Source organism: Chiloscyllium plagiosum, unplaced genomic scaffold (genome assembly GCF_037043375.1).
Source record: "Chiloscyllium plagiosum isolate Xiang-an unplaced genomic scaffold, Cpla_swu_hap1 HiC_scaffold_40, whole genome shotgun sequence".
NCBI lineage: Eukaryota > Metazoa > Chordata > Chondrichthyes > Orectolobiformes > Hemiscylliidae > Chiloscyllium > Chiloscyllium plagiosum.
The window spans coordinates 13,169,145-13,182,713 of NW_028270178.1; the positions used below are offsets into that span (position 1 = coordinate 13,169,145).

The 13,569-nt window shown below is 47.6% G+C and overlaps 1 protein-coding gene across 2 annotated transcripts in view; it reads right to left on the reverse strand.

Moving 5' to 3' along the window:
- The window catches only part of cenpq (centromere protein Q), a 30,605-nt gene extending 17,289 nt beyond the window's left edge, over positions 1 to 13,316 (reverse strand). Inside the window, exon 1 of one of the 2 annotated variants that reach the window (XM_087981736.1) lies at positions 13,164 to 13,316. Coding sequence is in view for 1 of the 2 variants with exons in the window: in XM_043683067.2 (XP_043539002.2) it covers positions 4,367 to 4,417 (51 nt within the window). In the remaining variant the exon portion in view is untranslated. Of the gene's footprint in view, positions 1 to 4,366; positions 4,515 to 13,163 lie in introns of those variants that run through there. The other variant, XM_043683067.2, reaches the window with a different exon arrangement.
- Positions 13,317 to 13,569: the final 253 nt, after the last annotated feature.

Consider the following 13,569-nt stretch of genomic DNA (forward strand, 5'->3'; position numbering starts at 1 on the left):
GGGGAACCAGTGGATATATAATATTTGGCTTTCCAAAAGGTATTTGATAAGGTGCCACATAAAAGGTCATTGCAAAAAAATAAAAAAATCCTGCAAATGGTAACATATTGGCATGAATAATTGGCTGATTAACAAGAAGCAAAGAGAAGGAATAAATGGGTTATTTTCAGGCTGACAGGATGTCACGAGTGGGGCCTCAACTCTTCACAATTTACAGAAATTATTTGGATGCAGGGACTGAAGCTATGTTAGCTAAATTTACTGATAACACAAAGATAGGTAGTAAATGAGTTGTGAGAAGGACATAAGGACTCTATAAAGGAACATAGATAGTGGGCAAATATCTGGCAAGTGGAACACAGTGTGGGCAAGTCGGAAATTGTCCATTTTAGCAGAAAGAATAAAAAAAACATATTATCTAGATTATGAGAGGTTGCAGAGGTCTGAGATGCAGAGAGATCTGGGTATCCTAGTGCACTAATTGTAAAAGGTTAGTATGCAGGTCTCGCAAGTAATCAAGAAGGTCAATAGAATGCTATGATTTCTTGTGAATTACATGAAAGCGTAGTAAGGTTATGCTACAATTACACAGGGCTTCGGTGAGACCACATCTGGGAGTACTGGGCACAATACTGGGCACTATACTCACAAGGACGTGAACGCATTGGAAGCAGTTCAGAGAAGGTTCACAGGGTCACTGGACTCAAAACATTAAACTCTGCTTCTTCTCTCTCCAGATGCGCCAGACCTGAGTTTTTCCATCACTTTTTTGTTTCATTTCAGCTCTCCAGCATCTGCAGTTCTTTGTTTTATATAAATAGATTAATACTTGGAATGAGCAGATTGTCTTATGAGGGAGGTCTAGGCCTATTCTTTCAGATGTTTACAAGAGTCAGTGGTGACTTCATTGAAACATAACAGATCCTAAATAGACTTGACCAGGTTGGTGAAGAAAGGATGTTTCCTCATGTGGGAGAAACTAGAGCTGAGGTAAGAATTTAATATTAATGGGTCACCCATATGATAGCGATGAGGAAATATTTTTCCTCTCAAGTGGTTGAGAGTTTTTGGAATTCTCTTCCTCAAGAAGCAGTAGATGCAGGATCTTTAAATACTTTTAGGGCAGAGGTGGAGAGATTTATCGTGACCAAGGGGGAGAGAAATTATTGGAGATATGCAGAGTTAAGATTAAAAGCAGATCAGCCCATGATGTTATCGAATGTCACATCAGATTCAAATGGTCTACTCCTGTTCCTTGTTCACCTGCCCATCTCTGTAACCCACCTCACACCCTCAGCATTCACTCCCTCAAACAGCAATGCCATCACGTGTACCAATAACAAGATACACTGCAATGATCCACCATGACCCTTACCACAGCATTTTCTAAACCAGTAACTTGCTTCACCTAAAAGGACAAGGGCAGCAGGAACATTGGAGCACCATCATCCTTTTGGAGCCAAACACCATCCTGACTTGGAACTATATCACCATCCCTTTACCGTCCTTGGGATAAAACCCTGGAAGTCCCTTTCTGAAAACACTACACTGCAGCAGGTAACCACCACCATCTCAAGGGCTAGTAGGGATCAAATTAGATAAGCCTTAAGGACAAACTCATATATATCACCCGATAAGTCATTGTGTTTACATAAATCCAGGAAAAGATGTTTTAGCTTGCTTTTGGATCAATTTGGACATGCTGAGCAGCATGTCCAATGGATACTTATTTTGACCTGTCATTAAGAATGGCATGTATTATATTGATACCAAGGGTGGCACAGTGGCTCAGTGGTTAGCATTGCTGCCTCACAGCGCTAGGGATCCGGTTTCGATGCCTTCAAGGATTCACTGTCTTCTGGAAGACACTGTTTCCTGCTGGGATAGCTTGGACTAGTGGAGTTCAAACTCAGGAGTAGCAACATGAGTGGTGCCCACCACTAACAGAATGATGCTGTCAAGCCAAAGTGATATCCTGCTATCTCAAAAATAAGTAATGTGCTCTATGAATTTTAGTGCCAGTGAGATGCCAGGTATGTTGGCAGCATGCCCCAAAGACTGGTTGTACTACATGACCCTCTGGTGTTCACCACAATCAAGATACTGACTATGAAAAAGTGAGGACTGCAGATGCTGGAGATCAGAGTCGAGAGTGTAGTGCTGGAAAAGCACAGCAGGTCAGGCAGCATCCGAGGAAGCATTCCTGATGAAGGGCTCATGCCCGAAACGTTGATTCTCCTGCTCCTCGGATGCTGCCTGACCTTGCTGTGCTTCTTAAGATACTGACTATACCCAACAAGCCCACAGTCGCAAACCTCACAAAACCATATCTAACACGGAGATGTTTCTGCAATCAGACAATATTTGCTGGACAACCTTAAACATGTAAGGAAGTATGCTGACAATCTATACAGTACTCAGTTGGACTCTCAGTGTGGTGCACAAGAAACTACATACATTAGTATGCAGGGCCCTGTTTTTTGCAGACTTTTACTTACCCTGTACCAGTTTCAACTTACAAAAAACAGACAGCCATTCGCTGTCTCCTTTCTCAGGGCAATGTCTTGATCAGAGCCAACCTGCCTTGTTTAAAATTTAAACAAAGTTTGCTCTCAACCAATCAGTATTAACGGCTGTATTATCCATGGCAACACCTCTAACAGAGTCCACTTGCCAACTAATCGATATTCTCTCATGCAGTAAAAATGTTGGTTTATTCCTCAAATTTGTATCCTTGCAAGATGGCTTAATAAGTGCAAAGCAAAACGCTCCAACAAAAAATGCCGTATATGATCACTGTTCCCTAAACATATCCCTCCTGACACCTGATTCATCTCATTCTACAGAACCACATCCAGCAATGCCTCTCTGACTCGAGATCAGAAAAATACTGATCCACAAAACTCTCCTGAAAACACTTGAAACTCGTTAGCCTTTGCATAACTACCATTTTAGTGTAATTAAAACCCCCGGTTATCACCATTCTATATTCTTTGAACCCCTTTGAAATTTTCTTGCAGGTTTGGTCTTCTGCACCTTTCCTATGGCCCAAGAATAACTCTAGCAGTGCAAATAAATGGCTTCTTTTTAATCTCTAAACAAACAGAATGCTCAGAAACAAAATCTATCTCTCCTGTACTATAATATTCGCCATAATCCACAGCATCATCTCTCCCTCTTTCTTTCCAGCCTTACCTTTCCTGAAAACATTAATAAATAGAATTTTTAGAACATTTTTGAGCTAGGTCTCCATTATCACCAAGACATCGCTTTGTCATCTAGCTACTTACATTGACAGCTTACCATACTTGGTTCTAACCTTTTGTGTTTGCATATAAACCTAACATTAGACTCTATCAATAGATATCATTGCCATTCCTCTTACTCTGATCCCCATCTAATCCTTTACCAATTCTTACTCTACTCCCAACTGTCTGTCACAAATCTCTTGTTCACCTTGTTTTCATTTTGGGGTACACCCAGTCAAGACTGGGTTACAATATTAGTATGTAATAGACCTATAATCATTGTCCACCATCTTTCCAGCCAACCATTCATCCCTTCTGTTCCTTTCTTTTTATACTTTATTAGTGGCTGGCAGCATCTACACTGTGAAGCCTCTACGAATCTTATATGCTTTGCTGAGATCATCCCATCTTTTTTCTGAAATCCATTCTACACAAATCACTTCTTATTGATTTTCTAGGTTCTACCTGGTCAATCCTGGTTGCAGACTCTCTCTTGGTTAGCTAGGGTATGGAAAAGGAAAGAATTTCATATTCCAAGTGTGATTTCACCAAAGTTCAATATAATTCCAGCAAAACTTACTTTCTCGGAAATTCAAGCCTCTTACAATAAAGAGTAATATGCCATTTGTTTGTTCATTGCCTTGTGTACCTGCATGTTAACTTTCTGTGATCTCAGCAAAATTTCCCTGATCACCATTATATAAATTTGGTTTCTTCATTCTTTCTACAAAATTAATAAAACCACATTCCCCACATCATATTCAATTTACCAACTTTTTTACATCTTCCTCAGAGCTTACCTACCCAGCTGGCTTTGCATAATCAGCAAGTTTATTTTTAAATATGTTTATTGCTACTTAACCACTGAATCAGGATTTTACTCTCCCATTAAACCTTTGTGATTCCCTGAATCACCAGAGAGGTGGCACAGCGTATAAAGCCAAGAGTGTTAGGGTCGTTAGCTCAACACATTTGCTCACCATTCAATTGCAATGTGATTGATCTGTATCTAAATCCATCTCCTTACTTTGGTTACATGCCCCTTAACATCCTGACCAAACACATACCTATAAATCTTACTCTATTTTGCTACCAAAAAAGAAACAATTAAGTATTACCTTGCATTCACCTTTAAAACAATTGGATTTCACAGGTTTCAAAGCAGTCATCCGCAAGATATTAATATTCTAAGGCAAAGGCTCCCTTGGCCATATAACGCTTTCACGTCGAGGCTCTCTTTGCAAAGCTGTGCTATCAGATGTAGCACCTTCACCCGCAGTGTTTGGATCAGCCTGTGTCTGTGCGCTCTGGGGGCCACGTTGAGGCCTACCTCGTAAAGCTGCGTTATCAGGGAGAGGGCCTTCCCCTTGTACCGTACGAGGCGCTGGACCCCTTTGGGGCTCCGTGGTCTGGCAAGCACTGCGTGGCCACAGAACACTTTCACGAAAAGGTTCTCTTTGGAATGCTATGTTGTCTTCCTCCTGCACTACCTGAGGAATTGGAGCCCTCTGCGACTCTGCACTCGGAGGCAAAGCGTCTCTGGGCCACAGTATGCTTTCCCGTCGGGGCTCCCTACTCAAAGCCAAGTTATTTGGTGTACGGTTCCGCTGCAATGCTGCATTTGGTGCAGACTGGTCTCTTGACCAAGTAATACTTCTACGGCGAGGATCCAAAGGCAACACTACATTAGCAGGGGCATGGCCTCTCGGTATCACTATATTTGGGGGGAATGAGTCTCTTGGCCAAACAACACTTTCACGACGAGGGTCTCTTGGCAATGCTATTGCATTAATATCAGAATCAAGGACCCTCTGTAACAATGCAGTAGGGGGACGATCTCTTGGCCAGGCGACACTTCCACGTCGAGGGTCACCAGTTGGTGCTATGTTTTGAAGAACACGGTCCCTGTGTACCAATGCATTAGGAAACAGATGATCTCTTGGCCACACAACACTCTCACGCCGAGGTTCTCTTAGCAATGCTACGTTATTATTATCAGTGGCTGGGTCTCCCTGTGACAATGCATTTGGGGGTGGTTGATTTCCTGGCCGTCCAGCACCTCCGCTTCGGGGATCACACTGTGCCGCAATGTTTTGAGGAATAATGTCCCTCTGTAGCAATACGTTTGGGGGAACTGCAACACTCCTTCGTTGAAGATCTCTGGTCAAAGCTCTATTAACGGGAACAGGATCTCTCTGCTGTGCTCTGTCTTGTGGAAAATCAAAATCTTCACACTGACGTGCACCAGGAAACACACTTCCAAGATCAAGAACTGAATTATTATTTGAATTGTGATTAAAGGCTCGTGCACCGGGGCCTCTTTGTGGTGGTTCATTTGAGACGCATTGCAGCAAATTATTGTTGTTGTTGATATTATCTAAATCCAAACCACTTGGCTGCTGAGCCAAGTTCCCAAACCTACATTCGTCAAACAATGGATCAACTGGATCAAGATCCTTTGACAGCAATAAAGGGATAGGAGTTTTGCTTTGTGGCCGAATACAACTTTCAGACGGCTCTCTGCTAGGTAATGCAGTTTCAGCAGGAGTACAGTCCCTCTGTAATTCAGTATTTTGTACTGCTCTCTCTTCTGGCCAACCAGCAGCAATCTCACTTACCAGCACTCTTGGTCTGATCGGGTTTGTTCCCAGTAATGGATTATCAGGCTCAAAATTCCTGTGCAGCCCTATATTCGGAGGAAGGGGGATTTGTGGCCAAAGAATGTATTCACTCTGATGCTCTCTCTGCAGCACTATGTTACTACGTATAGGAATTCGACACGTACTCTGAAATCTAGATTCACTTTGCGGTACAATATTACCACGCTGACTTGCACTTGGTATAAGAGCTAAATTTTGATGCCAGGGGTAATTCTGTAAATTCCTGACCTGCCTCTGAGCTCCTCTTGGAAAGGGAGTAGATTCATTTGATGGCCCTCTGCCCAAAACATCGATATCAGGCTCAGGGTATCTATGCAATGGACGAGTTTCTCGACGAGGGTATCTCCGCGGTACAAACTCAATTCCTTGCAAGTTCAAACCAGATCCCTCTAGTGGCCACAACAGAGGCTGGCTCCAATTTGAAGGTCTGGAAGTCCCTGCACCAAAATCGTTCTGGTTACGTTGCACTTTTGTGCTGCCACACAATGGGCCACAAAATGCTTTTGCAACAATACTCTTTCTAAATCGCTGTGTTTTTCTTATAGCAGCTTTATTTTTACGCTGACGTAACGCTTGGTGACCTGGCAATGCTCTCTGACAAGATGCACATGACAGGATAACTTTTTTCTGACAAGGTGCTCTTACACCAATTCTCAGTTGATTTTTCCTTTTCTTGCAGATGGTGGTCCGCGGTTGGCGGCTTGTTCTCAAATGAACATGAGCTAACCTTTTGGAAGTAGGACACTGTCGACGGGATGCTCTCCTGAAGTTTCTTCTGCTATATGGCCTTTTCGTACAAACAACTTTACGCTTACAAGGTGCTCTCTTAACAGCTGCGTTTTGCTTAACAGGCTTTCTTTTACATGGAGCCCTTTGTCTGGTGGACGCCTTCGTACGCTTTTTCGGAGCAGTTGCTCTTGCACGAAGAGCACGTTGCCGACGGGACGCTCTTGCACAAGTTGCGAGACGGCCGGCTCTTGCAGCTCGTCTTTGATTGGCAGCTCTTACACGGGCAGTCCTTTTTGGACGCCCTGTCCTGGTGGTGGTGGCCCTCCTTTGCCTTGCGGAAGTCGTTGATTGGCGTCTCCTGTTAGCGCCACATGGCGCGCTGGTTTGTCGCGCCCGCGCCACTCTGCTGCTGAAGGTTTCAGTCACGACCCTTGCCAGCTAAAGGATGGAGTATGAAGGACTATGGTGAACTTGGCTGCTGGGGAAAAGGTCGGTTACGTTGCTCGCCGTGACTTGGTGACTCCTGGGTGACTGTGCTTCAGTACTTCCTTGGCTTGATCCACTTGGGTGGTCACCTCTGCGGCTCAGTTGCTGTCTTGACGGCAGTTCCTCCGTTGGGTTGCTTCTCTGGCCTCTTGGTGATGGCGGGTAGGCGTGCTCACCCCAGCTGGGTACCTGCTAAATTAAACCAGGGGGAGGAGCGGCTTGATGGATCAGATGGCTTTGCCGCCTCTCGGCATCTCTGCCGCCGTTTGCGTTCGGAGCACCGGAGATGGCGCCTTTCGCCGTCGGGCAACAACCTTTGACCAATACCGGCGTGAAAGAGAGGTAAGAGAGAAAAAGCAACAAAAAACAAAAGAAAAAGAGGGTGGGTGGGGGGGGGGGTGGGTGCGTGGTTAAAGAAAAGCGGCGCTGGGACCAGTCACATGCCACAATCTCCGCCGTCGCCCTCGAACGACGGTCTTCCAGTCACCAGCCTCGCCATCCTCGACGGGAGGGAGTCACCCCCCGTCACTCCCTCGAAACGGTTGGCCGCAGAGGTGGGTTGAAGGGGGGGGGGGGGTGGGTGGGTGGGTAAGCGACGAAAGAAGAAAAAAGAAAGCCAACACCAGGGCTGACCCTTTTCCTCTGGTTGGCTTCTTTTTTTGTTCCCCCACCCCCCTTCTCCTTCCCCCACCTTGAAATAAACAAATAAATAAATGAAAAGCTCTACCCCCAGCCCGAGAGGAGCACGAAGAGGGAGAGAGCAGGCAGAACAAGCGCGGCTTTCCCTCACAAACAGACACTCAGAGCCATCACAAACTCCAATTAACACATTTTTAATCGAAAGGGCGAACGGTCGCTTCCAACCGTCACCCGAACGACGGTTGGAATCCGAATGGGGCGCGGGGAGAGCACGCGCCGGCACGAGGGCAGGGGGGGGAGGCGGGGCCACCTGCCCGCGCGGCGGGAGGAGACGAAACCGGTCACGTGAGAGCGGAGGGTTGGGGGAAAGCGAAGGGGTTTGAGTGGTGGCCGGGGGGGCGTGTCTAGAGGCAGCAGGCGGGAGGGAGGGAGGGTAGGGGTTGGTTGGGGGGGGGCGGGGCTACATGGCAAGGGGGGGGCGGGACATAGCGCGAGGTGGTGACAAGGTGGGGCGGGGCTCAACGCGCCAAGGGGGCGGTGTCTAGAGGCAGCCGGAGGTGGTGGTGGGGGGGCGGGAACAAAGCGGATCACGTGGGAGTTGGGAAAGCGAAGGGGGTGGTGACCAAGAGGGGCGGAGCTAAGTGGCAAGGGGGTGGGGACGAGGAGCGCGAAGGGGCGGGGCTACATAGCAAGGGGGGCGTGTCTAGAGGCAGCGGGCGGGAGGGTAGGGGGGTGGTTGGGGGGGCTGGGCTACATGGCAAGGGGGGGGCGGGACGAGTCGGGTCACATCGCGAGATGGTGACAAGGAGGGGCGGTGCTCAACGCGCCAAGGGGGCGGTGTCTAGAGGCAGCCGGAGGTGGTGGGGGGGAAAACAAAGCGGATCACGTGGGAGTTGGGAAAGCGAAGGGGGTTGTGACCAAGAAGGGCGGAGCTAAGTGGCAAGGGGGCGGGAACAAGGCGGATCACGTGGGAGTGGGAAAGCGAAGGGGGTGGTGACCAAGAGGGGCGGAGCTAAGTGGCAAGGGGGCGGTGTCTCGTGGGGACGAGGAGCGCGATGGGGCGGGGCTACATGGCAAGAGGGCGGGGCGAAGCGGGTCACGTGGTGGGGGGGCTGGGAACGCCACGGGGTGGTGAGCGGGGAAAGGCGCAAAGAGAGCAGCGCGAGCAGTAGCCCCGCCCCCCCACGCAACGTGCGGGCGCCTGGAAACCGACGGGAAACGAGGCAAATCACGTGACCCCAATGTCCCGCGGGCGGCGGCGGGGATTTTGAAACCGCCCGCTGTGGATTGTGGAGGGTGAGGGGAGCTCCATCATTCCCGCCCACACACTTGTTCCCGCCCAAACACCTTCTGGAACCTTCTCTGGGTTTTGGAGGCACCTCTAAAATCAATACCTGTGACAATAATAAAATACAACCATAGGCCCAGGCAAATACTCTGGGGGCAGGTTCAATTCCCACTCAGCCAGCACATGGAATTTTAATAATTCAAATAATAAAATAAGAAACAATAAAGTAGTTTCAGTCATGGTGACTACAAAACCACCAGCAAATTTCATTAACAAACCTATCCTGTTCACTCATGTCACATACTGAAGGAAATCTGCTATCCTCACTTGTTGAGAATTACATGCGGCTCCAGATCCATAATAGTGTGATTGCCCGTCTCTAAAATCACTTCCAACTCAGTCCAAGGTGGGCAGCTAATGCTGGTTTGCCAGTGATGCCCTTGAAAAACAATCTACAAATAATCAGCTTCAATACAAGCTAGGTGAAACGCTTCTGCCCCACCAAATATTTTATCAGATATTGTGTGGTCACCCAACATGGGCATTGACTCAGAGTCATACAGCACGGAAACAGACCCTTCAGTCCAATCTCTCCATGCTGACTGTAATTCCAAACTAAACTAGTCCCACCTGCCTGCTCCTGGCCCATTTCCATCCAAACTGTTATTTGTCTACTTATTGAAATGTCTTTTAAATATTGTAACCGTATCCATATACACTACTTCCTCAGAAGTTCATTCCACACACGAACCACCATCCGTGTGAAAAATGCCCCTCGTGTCTTTTTTAAATCTTTCTCCTCTCACTTTAAAAATATGCCCCCTAGTCTTGAAATCTCCCACCCTAGGTAAAAGACACATGCCATTCACCTTATCAATACCCCTCGCTTTATAAACTTCTATAAGGCCATCTCTCAACCTCCTACACTCCAGACAAAAAAGTCCCAGCTTATTCGGCCTCGCCTTATAACTCAAACCATCTATTCCAGGCAACATTCTGGTAAATCTCTTCTGAACCCTCTCCGCTTAATAATATCTTTAATAATAATATCTCAATTACCTTCAGCGAAATTTGTGCAATACAGACTTGATCGGGCGAAAGGCCCCTTGAGTACTGTATGATTCTATGATCAGGTAGAATCAGGATAAGACCATTCAACCCCTCAAATCTATACTACCCTTCAATCAGCTAGTGACTGATCAGCGTATCCACCTCATTTCCCCGGCCCAGCTTCCATGTTCCTCAACAGCAAAGCCCCACGGAAATCTATCAGATCTCATTCTTGAAAATTGTAACCCAGTCACTTTGTGCTCTCTGATTTATCTCCTCACTGGCCTGGCTTTCAATTATTCCACCGTAAATTTAAAAAAACTTCCATTTTATACATCACTGTCTCAGACCATCCTAAGAGTATTACCACCATTGTGGTAGTCATGAATTGGACTCAGTGATTGTTACGTAAATGAAAACAACAATGCAGCTAAGCAATCTTGCATACCAAACAATTTCACAACTGACTATCATCAGTTTTAATAAAATCAGATCAATGTTGGGTCTAACAAGGCTGTGGAGATTTCCACCGTCCTTCTTAGAAATACTGTCCATGGGACATTTTTTTTAAAAACTAACTCATGTGAGATGTCATGTTATCTGTTATATTTCACCCAAGAATGCAGGCCACACACACACAGAGTTAGACAAGAACATGTAATGACCAAATATATTGGGATTTTCAAATATTACAGCTCCATTAAAGAATCCCTGCATATCAGCCCCCTTTCCCACCAGTCCCATAGAGGAACAACAGGAGGCCATTCACCCCCCCTTCCCCAGCCTATCCCACAGGGGGAACAGCAGGTGGCCATTCAAGGCCGTTCCCCAGCCTGTCCCGTCGGGGAAACAGCAGGAGGGGGGGCTGAATACGTTACAAGTTGAGAAAGTTGTCCCGCCTGCTTTGAGGTTGCATTGTGCAGAGCAGCAACAGTTTGTAATCTCAGAAGCGAAGCCAGTTTTCAGGCTGAATCCCAATGTGAACTAACTGGAAAGGCAGCATCAATCCCCAAGTCACATGGAGAGAGAGAGGCCTGTGCACAGAGAGAGAGAGAGAGAGACCTATACACAGACAGAGAGAGAGAGAGAGAGAACTGTACACAGACAGACAGAGAGAGAGAGAGTTGTACACAGACAGAGAGAGAGAGAGAGAGAGAGACCTGTACACAGACAGAGAGAGAGAGAGAGAGAGACCTGTACACAGACAGAGAGAGAGAGAGAGAGACCTGTACACAGACAGACAGAGAGAGAGAGAGACCTGTACACAGACAGACAGAGAGAGAGAGAGACCTGTACACAGAAAGAGAGAGAGAGAGAGACCTGTACACAGACAGACAGAGAGAGAGAGAGACCTGTACACAGACAGAGAGAGAGAGAGAGAGACCTGTACACAGACAGAGAGAGAGAGAGAGACCTGTACACAGAAAGATAGAGAGAGAGACCTGTACACAGAAAGATAGAGAGAGACCTGTACACAGAAAGATAGAGAGAGAGAGAGAAACCAGTACAGAGAAAGAGAGAGAGAGACCTGTACACAGACAGAGAGAGAGACCTGTACACAGACAGAGACCTGTACACAGACAGAGAGAGAGAGAGAGAGACCTGTACACAGACAGAGAGAGAGAGAGAGAGACCTGTACACAGACAGAGACCTGTAAACAGACAGAGAGAGAGAGAGACCTGTACACAGACAGAGAGAGAGAGAGAGAGAGACCTGTACACAGAGAGAGAGAGAGAGACCTGTACACAGAGAGAGAGAGAGAGAGACCTGTACACAGAGAGAGAGAGAGAGAGAGAGACCTGTACACAGAGAGAGAGAGAGAGAGAGACCTGTACACAGACAGAGACCTGTACACAGACAGAGAGAGAGAGAGAGACCTGTACACAGACAGAGAGAGAGAGAGAGAGACCTGTACACAGACAGAGACCTGTAAACAGACAGAGAGAGAGAGAGAGACCTGTACACAGACAGAGAGAGAGAGAGAGACCTGTACACAGACAGAGAGAGAGAGAGAGACCTGTACACAGACAGAGAGAGAGAGAGAGACCTGTAAACAGACAGAGAGAGAGAGAGACCTGTACACAGACAGAGAGAGAGAGAGAGAGAGACCTGTACACAGAGAGAGAGAGAGAGACCTGTACACAGAGAGAGAGAGAGAGAGACCTGTACACAGAGAGAGAGAGAGAGAGAGAGACCTGTACACAGAGAGAGAGACCTGTACACAGAGAGAGAGAGAGAGAGAGACCTGTACACAGAGAGAGAGAGAGAGAGAGAGACCTGTACACAGAGAGAGAGAGAGAGAGAGACCTGTACACAGACAGAGAGAGAGACCTGTACACAGAGAGAGAGAGAGAGAGACCTGTACACAGACAGAGAGAGACCTGTACACAGACAGAGAGAGAGAGAGAGACCTGTAAACAGACAGAGAGAGAGAGAGACCTGTACACAGACAGAGAGAGAGAGAGAGAGAGACCTGTACACAGAGAGAGAGAGAGAGACCTGTACACAGAGAGAGAGAGAGAGAGACCTGTACACAGAGAGAGAGAGAGAGAGAGACCTGTACACAGAGAGAGAGAGAGAGAGAGACCTGTACACAGAGAGAGAGAGAGAGAGAGAGACCTGTACACAGACAGAGAGAGAGACCTGTACACAGACAGAGAGAGAGACCTGTACACAGAGAGAGAGAGAGAGAGACCTGTACACAGACAGAGAGAGACCTGTACACAGACAGAGAGAGAGACCTGTACACAGACAGAGAGAGAGACCTGTACACAGAAAGAGAGAGAGAGACCTGTACAGAGAGAGAGAGAGAGAGACCTGTACACAGACAGACAGACACAGAGAGAGAGACCTGGACTGTCGACATTTCAGGGGCCACCTCTGTCAGTCTCCACTTGGGATTCAGATTATAACAGTGCTCAGGGAACCACCTCTGGGGGTGGGGACAGACTAGGTTAAAGTTTTAAAACACCGCAAAGGAAGTGTCTGAAACACACTGACCTTGAGAAAAGCAGCTGAAGGGCAATGGTTGTAAATATAAAGGGAGAGGAGGGTGAACATACCTTTCCCCAGCTCCAGCACAGCACAGCACAGCCCAGCTGCTTTGTGTTGTGTTGATTGCAGTTCAGACAATATCCGCATTTCCCAGCAGGCACACTGTGGGCCAACAGGCAGCTACATAGCGCTCACTGCCCACAGCAACACAACCCACTGGGGAGGGAGGAGAGGGAGAGGGAGAGGGGGAGGCAGAGGGAGAGGGAGAGGGAGAGGGAGAGGGAGGGAGAGAGGGAGAGGGAGAGGGAGAGGGAGGGGGAGGGGGAGGGGAAGAGGGAGAGGGGGAGGGAGAGGGGGAGGGGGAGAAGGAGGGGGAGAGGGGGGGAGGGGGAGGGAAGGGGGAGGGGGGGAAGGGAAGGAGAGAGGGAAGGGGGGGGGAAGGGAAGGAGAGAGGGAGGGGAGAGGGAGGGGGGA